Source organism: Vombatus ursinus, unplaced genomic scaffold (assembly GCF_900497805.2).
Source record: "Vombatus ursinus unplaced genomic scaffold, bare-nosed wombat genome assembly UNPS02013931.1, whole genome shotgun sequence".
Taxonomy (NCBI): domain Eukaryota; kingdom Metazoa; phylum Chordata; class Mammalia; order Diprotodontia; family Vombatidae; genus Vombatus; species Vombatus ursinus.
The window spans coordinates 2,232,562-2,254,344 of record NW_020953709.1 but is presented as its reverse complement, the minus strand read 5'-3'; the positions used below and the strand labels follow the sequence as shown (position 1 = coordinate 2,254,344).

The following is a 21,783-nucleotide window of genomic DNA, read 5'->3' as shown; positions in this document are numbered from 1 at the left end:
AAGCAGAACGAGTCATACACTAATCTTTTTTTTTCTAATAATGAAAAACCTTTGTGGGTCTGAAGATCCTTTGACAGGAGTGTGCTAATAAATGTTTAACAACATGCTATCTGGGGGAATTGCAAGCAAGACCTTTGAGTTAAATGTGCATTATTCACATTTTCTCCAACACTTTCTAAAGTCTGGACAATCAACAAAACAAAAAAAAAATGAGTCCAGATTTGTAACAAATTTCTAAAGAGAGCTCCAATACATACTCCCCTTGGATCCTAACTGCAGAGATACTTCCTCCCCAGTCCCCCACCAAAATGAAATAAAAGGTGAAAGTGTAGTGGATAGAGCACCGGCCCTGGAGTCAGGAGGACCTGAGTTCAAATATGGCCTCAGACACATAACACTTACTAGCTGTGTAACACTTAACCCCAATTGCCTCACAAAAAAAAATTAAAAATAAAATAAAACGAAAGGTAAAGGTGGCATCCTACAGAAGCCATTACCAAATTGCTGGGGATTCCCACAAGTCCTTTCACCCTTCAGAGCCCTCATTCTACACCTGCCCCCTGGGTGGGGACTTCAAAGATCTTCTAATTCAGGCCTAGCACAGTTCCCCAGGGTCCCCCAGGGAATCCCTTTCAGGAAGTGAAACTAAGATGTTTTAGGATGTTTCCATTTGCAGCATCTTCTGGGGTGGTTGGTGATCGCAGGGCATGGGATGAAGGGGTCTGTAGCTAGGTATTTCCTGTCACCTGCTTGGGTTCAGCCTAGTCTAGCCAAGGCCTCCCCCATTTGCCTTCACACCTACCTACAGAAGGCTGGCTGACTAAAGGTTCCTTTCTCAGGTTGCTCTGACCCCATCAATTGGACGACCCCAACAGGACCCAACAGGTAGGTGGCCTTATCCCCGTTAACGCCATCTAAAAGTATGGAATGAGAGAGTTAGTGTGGCCCAGCAGATTCAGTATGGGCTAAGGTATAAATATCTCCATCACCTGAGTGGCAGACCTTTCCACTGTTCTCCTCCGACAAGTGAGAATAGAGTAAGAGCAATTGGGAGGTGACAGAAAGCTCTACATTGGCCCAGGGAGACTGAGAGCTATAGCAAAGATGCCACGCTTATTCTCTGGCGTTGAGGTTCAGATTTAGGAGAGCGGTTCAAGTGTGAAAAAATTCACTTGGACGACTTTCTCAACCAAGGGGAGCTTTATTGCCGCAAAAGCAGGGGGCTATCCCTGGAAGAAGGATTATCAATTTACAGAGGGACAGGGGCTTGTTTTTATAAGGCAGAATCAGGAAGATGGCTGCTTATAAGATAAGGGGGAGCTGTCATGACACAAGATGAAGAAGACGAATGACAAGACAGGGGACTCAGGATAAGGAAGAGAGAGGAAATTTTATGATTCAGGATGAGAGAGATAAGGAATTTTATGGTCCAGGATAAGGAGAAGTTTTATGGTATCTCAGAATAAGGGGAGGAGACTTTAGGACCCAAGCTCAGGAGAGGCCTCCCAAGGTACTATAAAAACAATCTTCAATATTCTTTTAGCCCTTCGGGCACCATTCACATCCACATCACTGGGGGACCTTGGACCACTCAGAGCATTAGTTTACTGACTGTTAAAATCAAGATAATAAAACTGGTGTGGGGAAAAGCACCTAGTAAACTCTAAAGCAGACAGTCAGCAAGCGTGAAGTACCTATTGTGTGCCAGGCACTGTGCCTAGGCTGAGCATAGGGGGATACGATGAAAGGCAAAAACAAAAAAGAACAGTCCCCACTCATAAGTAAGCTCACAGTTTAATTCAGAGAGAACATGGAAAAACTATTTACCACCAAAATAAAGACTGCATAAATTCAGAGGAATGGAAATGAGAGTAACGAGGACTGGGAAGGCTTCTTGTCAATGGCAGGATTTTAGTTAAGACTTGAAGGAAGCCTGAAAAGTCATAAGGCCAAGGTGAGGAGGAAGAACATTCCAAGCACGGGAGACACTGGTAAAAGTTCCTAGGGTCTGAAGATGGAGGGTCTTGTTCAAGGGACAGCTAGAAAGTCAGGGTCACTGGATCAAAGAGAACACAAGAAGAGTGAAGTGTAAGAAGACTAGAAAGGGAGGAGGGGACCAGGCTATGGAGGTCTTAGAATACCAAACAGAGCACTATATAAATATAAACTGTTATTATTTCCTTCAATCTTGTCTTAGATCAAAGAGACTTCATAGGGCTATGTGAATTTTAGTGTGACAAAGGGAAGGCCCCAGCCCCCAAATGTGTTATTCTTCTAATATCATTTCATAGTATCACAGGATTATAACCGTAGAACTGGAAGGGGCTCAGTTCAACTCCTTCACTTGACGGATGAATCTGATGCCTAGGGAGGTTTGGGGTTCCATTAAAATGTTACTCTCCACAGGAGTAAAGTTTGACTGTTCACCTCTTAATGAGGATTAACAGAGGAAGATCCTCCTTGGAAAACAGAAGCCAGGCTCTGCCTGAGGTGGAACAGGGTGGAGCTCTTTCAAGAGGGAGGGCACCAGCACTAGGCTTGGTTGTAAAAATGTCAGGGATGTTAAGGATCCCCCAGGTCATCTGGTCCAACATCTTGGTTTTACACACAAGGAAGTGACCTGCATAAGGTTACACAGAGCAGACTTGAAGTCAGGCCCACTGCACCCCCACTGTTCTCACAAAGCGACCACCTAGCATAGCCACAAACATCACCTTCTGTAAGATGGCAAGCCTTCCCTATTTAGGCCAAGAACAGAGCAGGACCACCCCAAGGGAAATTAAAGGGATAGCGACAGAGGGAGCTATGGAACAGGCACCTCTTGTAGCCTGACATCAGACTATTAGGGCCTGCCTGCTGCGGAAATGCATCTACCTCTCAGCACAAAGATACTAGATCTGTGTGATATAATTCCACACGGGGCAAGTTGTCCTGGTAGCTCCGACCATCCCACCAACAATACTTATCGGGCGTTGTGTAGCTTATTTCTATTGAATACCCAGAGCAGGGGGGATCGAGGGAGGAGCCGTGTATATGGAGGGGTCGGCCTCCTCCCACGTTCATTCACTCAACAGGCATTCATTAAGCGCGATAAGGTGTGAGGCCTCACTGTCCTCTGCCGATCAGGAGGGGGCGCTCTGGATAGCTGCCCTGCCTACAACACAGCCCTTTCCATTCATCATCTCATTTGCTTCTCACAAGAATAGGAAAGCACCTAAGGCTTGGAGCAGGTGCCTTCGTAGCCTGGGGGGATGGAACCAACCACACAGCACGGGCCTGTAAACTGAGGCCATGGGCTCAAATCCAGCAGCCTCCATTTGCTGCATGTGGACACATGCCATCCCTCCTTAGAAGAGCGGGCTGCCTGGGCGACCTTGGAGTGCTGCGCTCGTCTGCTCCTACGGCCCTGTTTTTACCCACAATCCCCGCTCCACAGGACTTTGTCCCGCTGTTTTGCTGGAAGCATGTGGCTTGGCTTTTTGTGCTTTCCTTAAAAGGGCTCGATATAAAGCATAGGTTCTTCACCTTTTGGGGGCCATGGTTCCCTTCGGGATTATGGGGAAGCATATGGATCCTTTCTCAGAATAATGAGTTTTTTAAGATCATAACTGAAAGAAATGCAAACCTTCAGTGAGAGGTTACTAAAAATAAAGATGTCATTATTTTCCATCCAAGTTTATGGTCCTCATGAATTTATCCATGGATACCTTAGAAGTCTGCAGACCTCAAGTTAGGAACCCCTGGAATAAAGGTTCACTTTAGGAAGCACAATTTTTTAGCATTAAAAAAAAAGTCATACTGATACAACCATGTCACTGGGCAGAAGCGATCTGCTAGTTTATAAAATGGAGCTGGGGCTCTCTGGAGGAAATCAAAGCTGATAGAGATGAAGAGACTTGCCCAGCTAGTGAATGACAGGAGCAGTTTTTAAAACCCTTTCTCTGGTGTTTTCTTTTCTGGTGACATTAAGAGAATGCTGAAAGGAAACTGAGGGAGGCTAAATAAGCACCCTGGGAAGGTCCTTCCCCCAGACATACCATTCCATACTGGCCAATCTAAGGGTATCTGAGTATAAGAAGGGGAAGGGGGAGGTTTCTGGGGCTGCAGCTTCACTTGGGCTGCCTTCCATGCACATTTCATTCCCCAGCCTCCCTCCAGATATTAGGTGGTCTCCCCACATGCGAAGGATGAGGCAGAACCCTGAAATGACATGCCCTGAGAACCAATCCTGAGCAGGCAGATTCAGAGAGAATATATGAGATGAGAGAAGTTGCAGGTCACATAATGGAAGGGCAGAATCTCAGCCGAAGACTTCAAAGATCATCTGGCCCAACCCCAAACCGAACAAAAATCCCCTCTATGACACCTCTGAACAAGGGATTACTCACCTTTCACTTGAATACTTCCACTGAAGAACTCACTACCTTACAAAACAGCACATTCCATGTGCACACAGCTCTAATTAGGAAGGCATTTTTCTCCTCCATCCAGCAGACAGCTGAGGGAGCTGCCCTGGAGCTACAATAAGAACTTTGATTTTATTTTTGTTGTTGTTCAGTCGTTTTTACTTATGTCTGACTCTTCATGACCTCATTTGGTGTTTTCTTGGCAAAGATACTGGAATGGTTTATCATTTCCTTCTCTAGCTTGTTTTAGAGATGAGGAAACTGAGGCAAACAGGGTCAAGTGATTTGCACAGGGTCACACAGCTAGTGAGTGTCTGCGCCAAATTTGAACTCAGGTGTTCCCAACTCTGGGCCCAGCACTCTATCCATTGTGCCACCTAGCTGTCCCACTGATTTTATTTAGGATGAGATAAATAAACTTGATGAGCAGTATTTCAGGAAGAGATAATCAAGGTACCATCAGTTCAGGCAGAGGAAACTGAATCAAGAAAAGCCAGGCCCAAGAGAAGACACAGCAGAGGGCTTCAGAGAAGCTGTTTTCCCTTCACAGACTCTAGTCAGGGCGCCTGGCTTCAAGCCCTACCTGTGATACTTATGCGCAAACTGGCGAGTCCCTTTCCCTCCCTGGGCCTCAACAGCCTGATCTATAAAATGTGGCCGTGAGCTCCTGAAGGCCTCTTTTCGTATCCCCAGTGCTTGCCACACATTAGGCACTTAATAATCGCCCACGAACTGACTGACTAGAGGCTTCTGAGGTCCCTTCCAGCTGTACCTCTAAGAGTCTATGGTTCTGAGCGGTCACCTCCCTTTGATGGGTGCACTGTTCCTGTCCCTTTGGAGGACCACAGAGCCCGAGGCAGAAGGAACTTCAGAGGTCAACATTTTACTGAAGTGAAGAGCATCAACGAGTGAGATTTGAACCTACCACCTCTCACTCTGCTGATGCATGTTTAGTGGCCAGTCCTGCCCTCAGATGGTCTTCAGCCTAGAGGGAGCCACAGCCAGAATGGCAGGCAGGAGGGAAGGGTTAGGGAGGACAGCAACGAGTGGCTAGCGGGTGGCACGGAGGATCTGCACATGAGACAGAGGACCCAGAGCACCATCCAAAGCTGAAGCTCCTTCAACTCGTCTCACTCCTTCTTACAGGACCTCTGAGAACAAAATGACGACCCCAAGAAATTCAGTCAACGGAACTTTCCCGGCTGATTCCATAAAGGGCCCCAGCACCACACAGCCAGGCCAAAAGACGGTCCTCAGGAGAGGGTCCCTGTTACAAAGTCCCACCTTGCAAAGTTTCTTCAGGAGAGAATCCAAAGCTCTTGGGGTAAGTCTGTGCACTCCCTCTAAAAATGCAGCCATTTTCTCAGGCAAAGCATGACCATCAAGGCTCATATCTTTTAGGTGTTGTCAGAGAGGCAGCGTAGAAGCCCCTCCTCTGGGCCACAAGGGCAGGAGATGATGGCCCCCTCACACCTTCACCCCATATCAATGCAGGTTGTATGTTCCACCAGACTGATAACCAGGAAAGAGGTTTTTTAGTTTGTTTTTGTTTGTTTTTTTAATAAGAACTCTAAGCCACAGGAGTCCAGAAGGGACCTTAGAGTCCATTTAGGACAACCAGTGCCTGCCCAAGAATGCCCTCTGCCATACTGCCAACACTCTTTTTACAGAGGAGGAAACTGAGGCACGGGAAATTTAAGAGGCTGGCCCAAGCTCCCACAGCCAGTAAGTGTTTGAGCTGGGATGTGAATACAGGTCTTCCTGTGTCTGAGTTGAGAGTGTCCTATTCATGGACCACATTCAATTTGGGACAGCTCTGATTATGATGAAGTTTTCCTTATGTCAAACTGAAATCTGCCTCTCTGTACCTTCTTCTCATTTGTTCCTGGTTCTGCCCTCAGGGGCCAAGCAGACCAAGTCTCATTCCTCTTCTTCAAAGACTTGAAAGATGGCTATTTTGTGCCCCCTGAGTATTCTCCCTTCTCATCTAAAGACTCCCAGTTCCTTCAACTAATAAATGTCTGTGGAACTGAACTTAAATGATCCTCATTGGCCACAGCAGCAGTGACCTGCACATAAAACTGCAGGTGCTTAATAACTGCTCCATTCTTCTGGTAGCCCTACTCTACAGCTGCTCAAGCCTGGCAAGGTCCTGACACCTATAGGTGGCTAATGCTTCCTTTGCTAAGCCTCACTCAAGAATCACCTCTAGCAGGAAGCCTGCCATGATTGTCCCAGTCAGGAACCACTCCCTTGTTTTTGCAGGTAACCCAGGGCCTTATGCATCGTATGCACTAATGCATAAATATTTCTTGAACGATGCTTAAACCTCAGACCTTAATTTGTAAGACTCTAATAAAGGCATGATTTAAATACACATAATCACAGTTACTCATGCTTTTGTCCTGTCCAAAACTCTACTGCCTGTCACTTGAAGTCTCTGGGCCTCAGTCTCCTCATCTCTAAAACCAGGGAGAGGTGGACAAGATTACGTCTATGGCTGTTTCCTGATCTAAATCTATGATTCTCTGATCCATCAACCAATGAATTAACAAGCCTTTATCGAGTACCTGCTTTGTACCAGGCACTGAGCCAGGCACATCCAGGGAAAGACAACCTCTTCTCCCAAGGAACACACATTCAGGTAGGGGTGACAAGGGCACATTTAAGTCGATACAGAATAAATAGAGAAGGAATGATCTCTCCCCAGACAGTCAGTTTCCTGAGGCCAGGGACCTTACCTTAGCTAAACTCTGTGTCTCCTCTAGCTGGGGGAACTGAGCTCTGCATCCCTGCTGCCCCGTGAGAATTTCCAGATAAGGAAACTTCCTAATACCAGGCAACAAACCCTCTGCAATGTTCAGTCCTAAAGAGCTGCCTGAAGGACTAAGAAGTAAGCGACTAGCTCAGGACCCCACAGCCAGTATGTGTCAGGGGTGAGACTTGAAACCAGGGCTTCTTAGTTTCAAGGCTATCCAGTAGGCTATGCTGCCTCTCTTGCACACAGTAGGCACTTCTTAATAGATGGTTTGTGAATGCCAAATGAATGAATGAATGAATGAATGAATGAATGAATGAATGGATGGATGGGTACCACTTTTGTTCCCTTTTCATCACCTCATTCTCTCACACTGTAGGCTGTCCAGATCATGATTGGCCTGTTCCACTTTGGACTGGGGGGGATTCTGCTGATGGTGCCCGTGGGCACATATGCCGCCATCTGTGTGGCAGTGTGGTACCCTTTCTGGGGAGGCATTATCGTAAGTAATGATAATAATAATAAAGGTCATTGGGTGATGGAGACATAGCTCTGGATATTACCATGAGAATTCACCTGATTGAATCTACAATTCAGAGAGAAAAGTCCAGACAGGAAAGAGGCTGCTATGACTAAAACAATAAACAGTAACAATAACAACAACATCAGGCCGGCCTGTTCGTTAAAAATGCATGAAAACAAAGACGGTAGGCCTCCATTAATTACAGAATTTTAGAATTGGCACTGGACGGAACTTCAGAGACATCTAGTCTACCCTCTCCTGACCATGAATGCCCTCTATAACATCCCTGACAACCATTATGACCCATTTTGAAGAGAGGAAGATGACGAAAGGAAACTGGCAAGGACACAAACAGACAAAGTACGGCCCAACCTCCCTTCACTGCCTCCACCTCCCCGGAGCTCATTCATTTCTCAGGCTCTTATAGTGTGGATTCTGACGGTGTTCCCAAAGGTTACAGCAGTTCAAAACACTGGCCTTCCCCCCTACTATTCTCCTTCACCTCTCTGCATATTTGGACTCTGCTGACCATCACCCCCTAGGTACTGATATCTCTTAGCATCTGTGGCAATGCTCTCTCCTAGTTACCTTCCTAACTCAAATCAGCAAGTGTTTATTTGGCACCTACTGTGTGCCAGACACCGTGAAATCACTTATTAAGTTCCTACTACCACGCCAGCAACCAAGCTAAATTGTTGTTGCTGAGGAATTTCAGTTGTGTCCAACTCTTTGTGAACCCATCGGGGTTTTCTTGTCAAACATACTGGAGTGATTTGCCATTTCCTTTCCCAGCTCATCTGACAGATGAGGAAACTGAGGCAGACAGGGTGAAGTGACTTGACCAAAGTCACACAGCTAATAAGTGCAGGATTTGAAGATAAGTCTTCCTGATTCCAGGCCTGGCACTCTGTGCACTGTGCTGCCTAGCAGTGGGGTAAAACTCAAATAGAAATGGATCCCTGCAGCTGCATGATCACTTCGAAAACCATAAATTAATATTATCGATGTTGTTTGGTATTTTTGTTTATTTTCTTAAATACTTTCCAATTAGATTTTAATCTGGTTTGGGCTGCCTACAAACCTGAGTCTGACACTCTGCCACAGAATATGTGAAAGGAAAGAATATGTAATAAGGCTGGAAAGGTAGACTGAGGCCAGGTTTTGAAGGGGTTTGCACGCCAAATAGAGAAGTTTATACTTGATCTTCCAAGAAATAGGGAATGGAAAAAATTAAATGGGGGGGGCAGGGAAGTGGGGAAGATGTAGGAATCAAAACAGTCCAGATGCAAGGCTTTATGGCACCTTTGGTGTCTGCCTTGACTCCTCCCCTGTCCTCACCCCATGGATCCATCCGGCTTTAGTATGTGTATAGACGACTGTGGACTGCTTTCTGAAAAGATGGTGAATAATCATGGCCTCTTTTTTTCCAATCACAGTACATCACCTCGGGATCATTCTTGGTGGCAGCTGAGAAAACTTCCAGAAGTTGCCTGGCAAGTAACAGATTTTCCCTCTCTTCGGAAGGCTTAGGAATTGAGAGAGAATCTCCAAGGGCTAGCTGTTGATAATTTGGTGGCAGTTATATAATTTGTATGAACCAGATTCCTCAGGGCATAAACAGTGGAATGGAATGATACTGCTGGATATTCTGAGAGCGGCCTTATTTAGGGCATTAGAATCGCTAAGATAGTCCCTAACGAGCAAACCCCAGTGCGATCAAGAAGCTTCCCAAAGTAAGTACTGCATTTCTGGAATAACAAGCTAAGGTGGTGGGGCCAGGAGAACTGCCTGGGAAACACAGTATGAGGGGCAGCTAGGTAGTGCAGTAGATAGAGCACCGGCCCTGAAGTCAGGAGGACCTGAGTTCAAATCCAGCCTCAGACCAAATACTTGATACTTACTAGCTGTGTGACCCTGGGCAAGTCACTTAACCTCAGTTGCCTTAAAAAAAAAAAGAAAAAGAAACACAGTATGAGTCTCTTCTTAGCAGGAGTTCTTAACCTTTGGTCTGTATACTTTTTTTTTAAATACACTGATCACTGTACTTCAATATAATTGGTTTCCTTGGTAATTTGATGCAATGAAAACCATTTTTCTAAGAAAGGATCCATGGTCTTTACCAGACTGCCTGCCAGACATTGAGGACACCCAAAAATGGTTAAGCATCTTTGTCTTAGAGTCTGGAAATTGCTAGCTTGTCTTCTAAATAAGAAATGGGAAAACCCTGCCCTTTCCCCTCCTCTGGACTGCCTTCTAGAGAGGATGAAAGAGTAGGGCAAGTAGAAATGGCCCCCACCTGCAGATATGCAACTAGGAAACCTGGTAACTGGGGCAACAAGCCTACCCAGGGCAAGCTTCACTGGAAGGGGAAGCAGATTTCTAGTAGCTTCCTATTTTCCCTGATTAAGCTCCTGGGGTATAGGGATTATTTCTCTCATTCATGGTATTTGTGTCCCCAACATGCACACAGTAGGCACTTAATAAATGCTGATTGCTTCATTCTAGCTAAATGGGTCATAAGGACTGTGGTACCCAGGAACAAAGCACCTAATGGCCTCACAGAGAGCCACAGAGGTCTGGGAAGCTCTTCTTACAGGCCACTTCAAAAGACTTGGGATTTCATTGACCCAGTGCTTCCTCCACTTAGGTGAGCCAGAACCTTTGCACACTAGAGTACACAGGTGTCATGAAAGATGGGACTGAGAAAACTCTACATTGCAAAATCAATCAACCAACTAATTAACAACTGTAAATGTCGAAGAATGTGACAGAAATATATTCTAGCCTTTATAAAAACAAACCACCCTCTCTGCCCATCCCCAAAAGCCTCACTCCCCATAAGGTGGCCGCCATCATTTATCTGCCCCAGTGGCCAGATAGTTCTGTGCTGAGATTAGTCCCTTCTGCGTGGATAGCACCTCTGAGTTTTCTCAAGGTGCTTTTTATCTTCTGTCATCATCCTCCTAACAGTTCCGTGAGATAGATGCCAGCTGCTCTCTGAGATGCCACCCATTTTATGTGATTGTTATCTTGTGCCATGTAACACAATCGCTTTTTTTCTGACTCTTCTGGTCTGATAATAATATTAAAGCAACAAGATAGCACAGTGGATAGAGTACTGGAAGACCTGAATTCATATCCCTTCACAGACATTTACCAGCTGTGGGATCCTGGGCAAGTCACTTACCCCCTCCTTCAGCCTCAGCTTCTTATCAGTAAAATGAGGATATCTCCCAAGATTGTTGTAAGAATCAAAATAATAAAACACACATAAAATGCTTTACAAACCTTGAAAATGTGTATAAATGCTAGCAATTAATAACAATATTAGTAATACATCTCATTTACACAGCACTTTAAGATAAATAATAGCCCCATGAAGTAGGCAATTCAAATATGATCCCTTCTCTTTCTGGCTTCCGTGCAATGCTACATACTTGGAATGCCACCTTCTGCCTCTCTACTCACTCCCGCCCCGACCTGTGTTTGCCACCTCAAGGTGGAGGAAGTGCTTCCTTCAATTCAATTTAATCCAATAAACACATATCCCTAAGCCCCAGCACCTGCTCAGCAACGGGATATAAAGCAGAAATAAGAGATGGGCCCCACCTTTAAGGAAATTATGACTATTCTACTTAGAGCCATGCATTCATCTGCCAAGCAACTGGGTGAGGAGTCTTCCTATGCAAACTTGAAATGCAGGTGTTACTGAATACAACAATAAAATATTAAAAACCTACTTTATGTAAATGCCTACCCTCAAGCAGCTCACAATCTAGTATGGGACCAGATCCCAATACAAATGACTTTTTCTTTTCTATTCCTTTTAAAGGTAGAGGTGGCATCTATGCTTTCATTTGTAGGAAAATCTGCCAATGTAGAAAATCTTTCCAACAATGCAGACCAGCCACTCATTGGTAATTTATGGCCTTAGAGAGTTACCTGCGGCACTGAAAGGTTCTATGATTTGTCCATTTATGTACGAGAGTCAGGATTTGAACCTAGGGCTTCCCAATGCCAAGGCCAACTCTCTAACTATTATACCACACTGCCTCTCAGCAATAACTAAAATACACATGATGTTACATGATAAGCGTATCAGAGACATGGGACAAAATGTTATATGAAGTCTAATGGGAACAAGCTGTTAGTTTCTAGGGGAAACCAAGGAGAGCTTTCAGGAAGAGATGACATTTAAGTTGGTTTAGAGGACAGGTGAAATTCAACAAGGGAGAAGGGGACAGAAGGACGTTCTGGGCACTGGGAACAAACTGAGAAAAGATGAAGAATTCAAGATGTGTCTGTGTTGAGAAGGGCAGTGTAGTGTAACTGGAGACTAACACAGGTAGAAAGGTGTAATAGTAGTTAAGAATGGAAAGGTAGGATGATGGCAAGTTGCAGAGGACCTTGAATGCCAAAGGGAGGAGTTTAAACATGGCTTCCCTTCAGGCAGAGACAAGAATCAACAACTTGTGAATGTACCATCCAATCATCAGATTCTACTAGTCCAGGAGCAATAAAGAGCCAAAAACAAGCATGACCCATTATGTCTCTATTCCAGGTCAACACGAGGCTAGGAATGAATGCAATAAGCCTGTTCTCTTCCATCTCCGGGATGATTCTTCTAATCATGGACATATTTAATCTCACTGTTTCTCATTTTCTAAAACTGCCAAGTCTGAATCTTGTTCAAACGGCCAAACTAAATGTCAACATATTCAGCTGTGAGCAAAATGACCCACCTGGGCAAAGCACTGACATGCAGCAGTACTGTCTCACTGTGAAGCCTCTCTTCTTGGTAAGTTCCTCCTGGGCCTTAATTCAACTACTATGTGCAGACACACTGGGATAAAGATATAGAAACAAAGAAACACAAAAACAGTCCCTGCCCTCAGGAAGCTTACATTCAAAGGAGGATGTGAAAAGTGGGGGGACAGGCAACATAGGATGCACACAGATAAGTAAATGTAACATCCAGACAAAATAGAGACAAAGTAATTTCAGTGGTGGTGATAAGAGCACTAGTAACCTGGGCAACTAGGAAAAGACGTGGCCCTGAAGGGAGACTGGGATTTTAAGAGAGCCAAAGTGAGGCAGGAAGGCCCTCCAGACATGGGAGAGGGAAGATGGAAGAGGTGGGAGTAGAATGCTATATATAAGGAACCGCAAGGATTCCAGCTAGAGTGGAACATGATGGGGAATAATACAAAGTAACCCCGGAGAGACAGGCAGGAGCCAGATTGGCAAGGAGTTCCCATTGTATCCTGGAGACAACAGGGGCTCACTGAAGCTCTTTGAGCAAAGCAGTACCTGGCTCATACCTCTGCTCTGTGGGAATCAATTTGGCAGCTGGGTAGAGGCTAGATTAGAGAGGGGAGGAGCTAGCAGCAGGGAGGTGAAGCAGGAGGCTTTCGCTGCAGGTTGCATTTGAGTGGGGACTGTGTGACTGAAGAGAAAGGCATTCTATTTCTCTTTCATGAATTCCATGAAAATGCATCACGGTTGCACATGAAGCTCTCTGTCTCAGGGAGTGTTCCAAAAGTGAGATATTAGATGATGAGTGAGCCATTTATTTCCCTGTCAGTGGGAAGTTGATAATACTTCAATAATTCCAGGCCCCGTTTCTCTAGCTTTTTCTCATCTACAAGGGTGAACAGTATAATTATTACTTTGCCCATTTCAGATGAGGAAAATGAATCTCAAAGCAATCAAGAGGCTTCTTGGGGTCACACAGCTCCTAAGTGTCATAGCTGAGGTCTCTCCTGACTCTATGTCCAATGCTCTTTCCACACATTCAATAACACACCGGCTCTCCCCTCAGCCATACATCTTTTCAAAGACTCACTCTATAGATATAGACAGGTGCAAATAGATACAGATATAGAGATTCAAATACAGATATAGACACAGACTGGATCCTACAATCTATCTCACCCATTCAGCACCTTTAGGTGCCTGTGAACCAGGAGACATCATGCAATGAAAAGACCACAGGATTTGGCACAAAAAGTCATGGGCCCCACTCTTAATTCTGACATTCACTAGCTATGGGATTTGGGGCAAGTTGTCTTACCTTTCACAGACTCACTGAATTAGAAGGGACTTCAGCAGTAGTACATATATGATGCAGTCTACATGCGAAAACAGTTCCCACTACAAAGTTGTCCTGATCTACATCTGGCCACTGGACCCAGATGGTTACAGAGGTGAAAATGAGGCTGGCGACTATGCACAGCCCTCCCTCACTTAAATCCAATTCACTTGCAAGTCATGGCATCACCTTCCTGACGTCACGGATCTCTTCGACAACAAAGGACAAACACCAATCCCACTACAACAAAAACAAGTGGTCATCTAGCTTCTACATGAAGGCCTCTGAGAAGGGGATCCCACTGTTTCCTAAGGCTGCCCATCCACTTTGGGCAGTCCTCATTGTTAAGGTTTGCCAACATCTACCCTAAATTAGCCACTTTGCAAATCTCTACCCATTGCTCCTGGCTTTGTCCTATGGAGCCAAAGAGAACAAGTCAAATCTCTCCAACCAATGATAACCTTTCAAATCCTCAAAAAGACGTCTCATGTCCCACCTGAGTCTGATCTTCTCCAGGCTAAACACCCCTAGTACCTTCAACCAATCTTTATATGATATGGACTCAAAGCCCTTCCTAGCCTGGCTTTCCTCTGGATACTCTCAAACACTTCAATGGTCTTCTTGAGCTGTAACATCCCGAACTAGACAAACGTTCCAGATGAGATCAGGTAAAGGCAGGCCACGGGCTCTTCCTGGTAGCTCTGCATCTCTTAATGCAGCCCAAGATCATGTTAGCTTTTTGGGCTGCCACTCCACTCTGCTGATTCACGCTGTGCTTTCAGTACACGAAAACCTTCAAGTCTTTTTCCAAACAACTACTGTCTACCCATCTCTCCCCCCCCCCGCCACCCCCCATCACAATCATTAGACTGGAAGCTCCTCTAGGATATAGCCAGTTTTTTGCCTTTCTTTGTATTCCCAACACTTAGCACAGGGGCTGGAACATAGTAGGTACTTAAAATGCATACTGACTCGTCTTGTACTTTATTTGCACAAAAAAAATTGATTTTTTTTGTGCTCAAGTACAATGCTTTACTCTTATCCCTACTGGATTCCATCTTCCTAGGTTCTACCCAATGCTCTGAATTGTCATGATCCTTTTGGATTATTAATCTGTCCTACAGTATGATACTTACCTCTTCAAATTAGATGTAATCTGCAAATTTAGCAAGCGTGCCATCTGGGTCTTTATCCAAGTGACTGATAAAGATGTTAAACAGCACAGATCCCCTGAGCTCTCCACTGCAGACCTAAAGCCACATTGATATTGAGCCATTAACAATCACTCTTTGAGTCCAACCATCTAACCAGTTCTAAATCCATCTAATTTTTTTCATCTAATCCCTAGTTTTCCATCTTCTCCACAAAAATAGCAAGAGATACTTTATCAAAAGCTATGCTAAAATCCAGGTAAGCTGAATCATTATTCATGGGTTAGTTCAGTAATCCTGTCCAAAAAAAGGAAATTAGGTTAGCCCTACATGACCTATTCTTGATGAAGCAACACCCGCTCTTTGTAATTATCATTTCCCTCTCTAGACATCCTACCTCTTTAATGGTTCATTCTAGAATTTTCCCCAGACTTAAGGTAAGCTCACTGGCCTGAAGTTTGAAGATTCTCCTCTTGTTTTTTCTCTTGAAAACTGGAACATTGTTTTCCAATCTTATGATATATCTACCATTTTTTAATTGAAACTGGGCCTCAGTTTCCTCATCTGTAAAATATAGGGGTTGGATTGGATGGCCTCTAAGATTCTATCTCTGATTCTGACCTAGGCTCTAGTCTAAATGATCGATTTATGAGGTCTCCTTAAACTCAAATCCAATTATTTTCTCACTCTTCCTTCTCTGGACATTCTATAGGGAATTTTGGCCATCATGCTGATTTTCACTTTTCTCCAGAACCTCCTGGTAGCGTGCATTGCAGAGGATGAATGGAAAACTCTCTGCTCTGGTACCCAAACAGTGAGTATTGCCCTGACCCCAAAGATTTCATGACCTATTAGCTACAGAACCATGATCCATTCATGGTCTTCCTCTATCAAGGCTAGGCCTGACTCAGACTTATCCTTTGGTAGTTTATGATCAATACTGGTACAAAATGAAACATTCAACAGTTAACAAAAAGGAGAAATTCACTTAGCCACAGCAGGAGAAGGATACTCAATAAGGATATGGCATTAAGGATATACTAAGTTGATACAGGTGAACAAAGCACCCTTGCCTGAGTTGCCCATAGTGGTCCATCAGTCAAGCATCACAAAGAGTGCCTGGAACTATACATGGCTGCTTTGTACCCAGGAAACCAAGAAGTAATGTCAGCAGCCTAAGCCCCAGTCAACTAATTCTTGCATATGGCCTTTAAAAAAAAGGATCGTCCCAAAATGTCTTTAGAGGAAGACAGGCTAGGAAACAACCAGAATGATTCTGTATTGTACGCTGGCTGCTGGGACCCTCATGCCTGATTCCATGACCTGACTGACTGCCATTCTCTACGCTGACAGCAATCCTTTCCATATGAATAGATTTATCCTGTCGAATTACACTTTCCCACCATTCTTTCTCCCCAAACATGCAGTAGCATAACCTTACAATATAAACATTGACTTGATACCAGGGAGCATTAGCTTCAATCTGTCTTAGCTATAACACCAGATACTTAGTTTAATTAGCAATCAACTTGAGCTTACACCCAATGCCTCATAAACAAAAACAAATTTGACAAATGATGATTCCTTCTAAGAAAAGCCCCACTTACACTCCCACCCCACCCAAACTCACTTACCCCTACTTACTTCCCCCTGCCACACCCAAGATAGTGGAGTCAGAAGCCTGGGTTCAAATCCTGAGTCTGCTACCTCAGTAATGTTATTTACATTTCTCTGGGTTTGTCAATTACATCAGCAAGCATTTAAGCACTTACTGTGCACACCCTGGCTTCAGTTTCCTCCTTTGTAAAATGAGTGGACTGAACCCTAATGATCTCTAAAATCCCTTGAAACTCCTAATCTAGAATTAACTATGCCAATAATTACACAGAAGAGGACGAATCCTGTATGCCTAAAGCTCCCTGTACCCTTTCCCCTCAACACAACCTCCTAAAGGTTTTCTGAAAGGGTGAAAGGACACTATGGCCTTCTATGGAGTTAAGGGATACAAGGAGATGAACAGCAGATGACAGAAATGACAGATGACGGAAAAAGTGTTGAGACAAGAAGATAAGATTTAAATTAAAAAAACATATATGCTGAATTCTACTAAAGTGAAGGTAAGGACTGTGTCCTATCTAAACCTTCTACCTCCTAGCACAATGCTATACACACAGTAGGTACATAATAAATGCATCGTTTTTTAAAATTCTGTTCTGCTTCATGCCCATATCATGGAGTAGGCCATTTAAAAAGAGTGCTTTGGGGCTGGTTTCCTTTGAGCCTTCATTTCAGACATGACAGGTCGAGGCTAAGAAATAGTTTGCCCAAAGTCACAGAGCAAATTACGAGCAGCAGAGAGATGAAAGTGCAGGTCTCCTGATGCCCAGTTCTGAGCCCCTTCCATTTCACCAAATTCTGGAAAGGGGATTATTGTTCAAGTCCTCACTGGACTAAATCACCTCTGAGATGCCTGCTCCTTCCCAGAGTCAATGAATCAGTGAATCCGGCACTTGCCCGATAACTTTCGGTATAGCTTGACTTTATGCATGTTCAGAAAGATGGGCACAAGGAACAGGCCTGGCCCTGTAGGATAACAGGACACAGTCATGGACAGTGTAAGAAGAACTAACAAAGGTGTGCCACTTACTATGCTAAGTCACCTACCCTCTCTGGGTCTCAGTTTCCTCCTCTGTAAAATGAGGGGATTAAACTTAATGGCCCCTTTACTCTCTTTTTGCTCTAAATCTATGGTCCTATAATCCATTAAATTAAAGATGTAGAAACTACGGACATGACAAAGAACTAGGAAGTGCTGAGGGTTAAAGGACAAGAAAAGTAATCTGGCTTTCTGTCGCAGGGTGTGCTTCTCCTATCTGCAGAAGAAAGGAAGGAGCAGGTAGTCCAGCTAACTGTGGAGCCCTCCCAACCAAAGGATGAGGAAGAAATGGAAACTCTCCCTGCTCAAGAAGAAGAGAAAGAGGCACACTTCCCAGATCCCCCCCAGGAAAGCTCACCTCCAGAGGATGACTCAGGCTCCCCCTGAGTGGGCTGCTTGGCTCCCCCTCTCTCCCTGCCACTCTCCTCCACATCTGTGCCACTCCCTGCGCCTCCCTCCAGCTTCCGAGTTTGTATGGAGGAACTCAAATCCTTCTCCATTTCCCTATAGGTAGAAAAATCTGCCTTTGTGCCTTACTTAAAGAAAGGCAACAGCTAGAGAATAAGCTTTTTGAACATTTATCCCACTAAAGCTGATTTCTGTTTAGGTCCACATTGGCCAAGACTTCTGAAGTCCATTTCAGCTCTGAGATTCAGTGATGCTAGGATTGCCTTTACCTGGGATAGAGGTTCTTATTTACATGAAAAAGCTCAATTTTCTCCCACTTCCCTAATGGGAAGAGAAAAGGGCTGCCTCTGTCCCACTCCTCACATTTCTCCCATTCACTGCACAAGCAATTTGTCACATCAAGGTTGCTTCCAAGGAAGAGCTGGAAGGATTGGCCTGTTAGCTTTTTCTGTGAACTCCTGCTCTTGGTCACATTTCCTGGGGTCTTGCACAATACATTCTAAATGGATGAGACCTTAATAGTAAAGATCATTGTTGCTGTTCAATGGTTTCAGTCATGTCCAACTCTTTATGACCCCATTTGGAATTTTCTTGGCAAAGATACTGGAGGGGTTCCACTTCCTTCTCCAGTATGTCCTCATTTTACAGTTGAGAAACTAGGGCAAATAGAGGTGAAATGACTTGCTTAGTGTCACACTGCTACTAAGTGTCTGAGGCCAAATTTGAACTCTAAGCCCAGTGCTCTATCCACTGTGTCACCTAGCTCCCCCTTTAAAGATCACATCACTTTAAAAATACTTCAAAAATAGAAGAGAAGCAGATCATATATCTTTCTCACCTATGGGTAGGAGATAGATTCTTAAGCAAACCAGATATAGATGAAGTAAAAGATAACATGATGCTGAAATGTTTCTACGCAGACAAAACGAATGTACCTAGAATAAGAAGGGAATTGACTGAGTGCGAACAAATCTTTATATCAAATTCTCTCATAAGGGTTTGTTATCCAAGATACATCAACAATGAATAAACATATATACATATATTTTTAGGTCGAGGGTTGCTAGGAACCCTGAAATTTAAGGGCAAAAGCTCAGGTCCTGCCTCAAAAGAATCTGACCCATTCCTTCTTTCAGTCAGAGACGAGGTTTATTAAAATGCTGGTTGGGGTGGGAGAGAGTGGCACTATTGGCCAGATTTTAAGAATCTGGGCTATTGTAACACTTGTATTGACAAGCAGGCCAGACTCTTAAGGACCCTGAGCACTTTAATGGAGGCAAGATGGACCTTTTATACAGTCAGACTGTGGGAGGATCTGGATGTGATCTAGGAGTGGCCAAGTAGTCTGGGATGACTGGGAGTTAACAGACCTGGACTTAACAGAGAGGGGGTCTAGATGGAATCAAGCAGTGGCAATCCAGGCTGGGGCAGGTGCAGACACTGAAGGCCAAGAGGAAAAGGAGGTTGAAAGGATTAATTGGGAAGGGCCAGGTGCCCCAGGTTAACACCTGGGACCTGGGCCAAGTGGGAAAGTCAAGGGCCTTTTAGGGGTCCAATACTAATGCCCCATCATTTACACACACATATATATGTATGTGTGTATTCTATATGTGTGTGTATATATATTTATATATATATTTATATATATACATATGCATATACATATACACACTTATTTCCCCAATAGATAAGTGGTCAAAGAATATGAACGAACAGTTCTCAAAAAATGAATCACAAAGTATGCACAACAAATGCGCCAAATGAAGAGAATGCCCCAATGAAAAGGAATACAAACCAAAAGATCCCGGAGGCTTCTTGTCACACCCTGAAAACTGGCAAAATGACCCCAAGACGTTAGAGGGGTTGTGGAAGGACAGGCACACTAATACATGGTTGGTGGAGCTGTGAAATGATATGACTATTTTGGAAAGCAATTTGGAGTTATTCAAGTAAAATGACTAAAATGTCCATACGCTCTGAATCAGAGAATCCATTACTGGGCTTATATAACCCAAAGAAGTCATAGATAAGAAGAAACGTGCCCATATATACCAAAGTATTTATAGCACCATTTTTGAGATAGGTAAGAAATGGAAACAATAAGCATTTATTAAGCACTTACCATGTTCCAGGCACTGTACCAAGTACTGAGGATACAATTAACAAAAAGAAAGCCAGTTCTTGCCCTCAAGCAATTTATAATCTAATGTGGGAGGCGACAACACATAAAAGGAGGCAAGAAAGTGGGAGGAGGGTAAGGAGAAGGGAGCAGACCAGGATGTAACTGGTGGAGGGCACCTAGTTCTGAGGAGTTGACACCAAGCAGAGCAGCAGATGTGGAGCCGAGTCTAGTTTTTGCCCTGTATAAAGGAAGGCACTGGAAAGAGTTTGGTACTCCACCCTCCAGCCCTCCATTCAGACAGGAGAAGAGGATGAGAGAGACAGTATCAATCAAAGCTAGAGTGAGCAGCATGGTGATAAGACATCCATCAATTGGGGAATAGTTAAACAAACATCACTGTGGTACAAGAAGGTAACATAATATTTCTGTGCTACAAGAAATAATGTGCGTAATGCATTGCTGATGGATTATTAGGAAGTGAAACCTCAGCTTTCACAATTTTAGTTTTTTACAGGAAACAGCTGCAGTTGGCCCAACTTAAGAACAAGTTTGTCACAGCAACAAATCACAAGATGGTAGAAATCTTCAAATCCCACAAATATTTACAAAGCTATAAATGCTAACAGAGATTAAAGGCACCCCTCTGTCAGTAACTGGTCTCATGACATCTCCTGGAAATAAAAGAATATTTGGGGAAACTGGAAGGTAAAGGGGAAGTCATTAAAACTTCCAGTACTATGGTCAAGTTGTTATCCAAAAGGCAAACAAGAAAAAACAAAAAGTGACAGGTTCTTTTATTTTTAAAATATCAAATTGGTTTCTAACAATCCATAAAGCATCTGATGAGCCTTTCTATCAAGCTAGAGTTCCCAGCCAGCAGGTCAGGACTAGAAGTAGCATATATATAAAATAACTAGCACATATATACATACACACACATAAATATGTTTGTGTATATAGATATATAGAGATATAGTGATTTAAAGTTTGCAAAACACTCTTCATACATTATGTCATTTGATCTGATTTGATCCTCACATAAATTACTGTCCTTATTTTACATGTGAGAAAACTGAGGCTTAAGACAGATCCAGTGACTTGCCCAGAATCTCATAGCCAATTAAGTGCCTAAGGCAGGATTCAAAGTCAGGTCTTCCAGTCTCTAGGTCCAAGTGTTAGGCAGTTAGATGGCACAGTGGGCAGAGTACTAGCACCAGTCAGGTAGACCTACGTTCAAATCCAGCCTCAGATATCTACTAGCTGTGTGATCCTCTATTTGCCTCAGTTTCCTCAACTGTAAAATAGGGATAATAACAGCACCTACCTCCCAAGGTTGTTGTGAAGATCAAATGAGATATTTGTAAAAGTGTTCAGCACAGTGGCTGGCATGTAGTAAGTGCTTAATAAGTGTGTATTTCCTCTTTCTTCTACCTAGTGTCTCAAAGGCAATCAAGGTCAGCAGCACCAGAGAGGTCTCATGAGGGGGCACTTTGAAATATGACCTTTTTAGAAGTGCACTTAATTTTACTTCAGTGCTTCAAGGGTGTGCATCTGTGTAGAGATGATAACTGAACCCTTATGAGCCAAAGAGACCATCAAGGGAGGAGAGGGTAGAGAGAGAAGAGCCACTTCTACTTTCTATGGGTTGGTATGGACTCAAGACAAAAA

The 21,783-nt window shown here is 43.9% G+C and overlaps 1 protein-coding gene across 2 annotated transcripts; it reads left to right on the top strand.

The window, feature by feature from the left end:
- Positions 1-722: 722 nt before the first annotated feature.
- MS4A1 (membrane spanning 4-domains A1) lies at positions 723-18,538 on the top strand. 2 transcript variants are annotated; one of them, XM_027858851.1, is made up of 7 exons: positions 725-885; positions 5,553-5,730; positions 7,544-7,666; positions 9,124-9,180; positions 12,249-12,485; positions 15,642-15,743; positions 17,787-18,538. In XM_027858851.1, the coding sequence occupies exons 2-7, from the start codon at positions 5,569-5,571 to the stop codon at positions 17,970-17,972; spliced, it is 867 nt and encodes a 288-aa protein (XP_027714652.1). In that variant the 5' UTR covers positions 725-885; positions 5,553-5,568; the 3' UTR covers positions 17,973-18,538. The 2 variants fall into 2 exon arrangements, with proteins under 2 accessions (XP_027714653.1, XP_027714652.1); XM_027858852.1 differs by lacking the exon at positions 7,544-7,666 and having other exon boundaries at positions 723-885.
- The last annotated feature ends 3,245 nt before the right edge of the window (positions 18,539-21,783 follow it).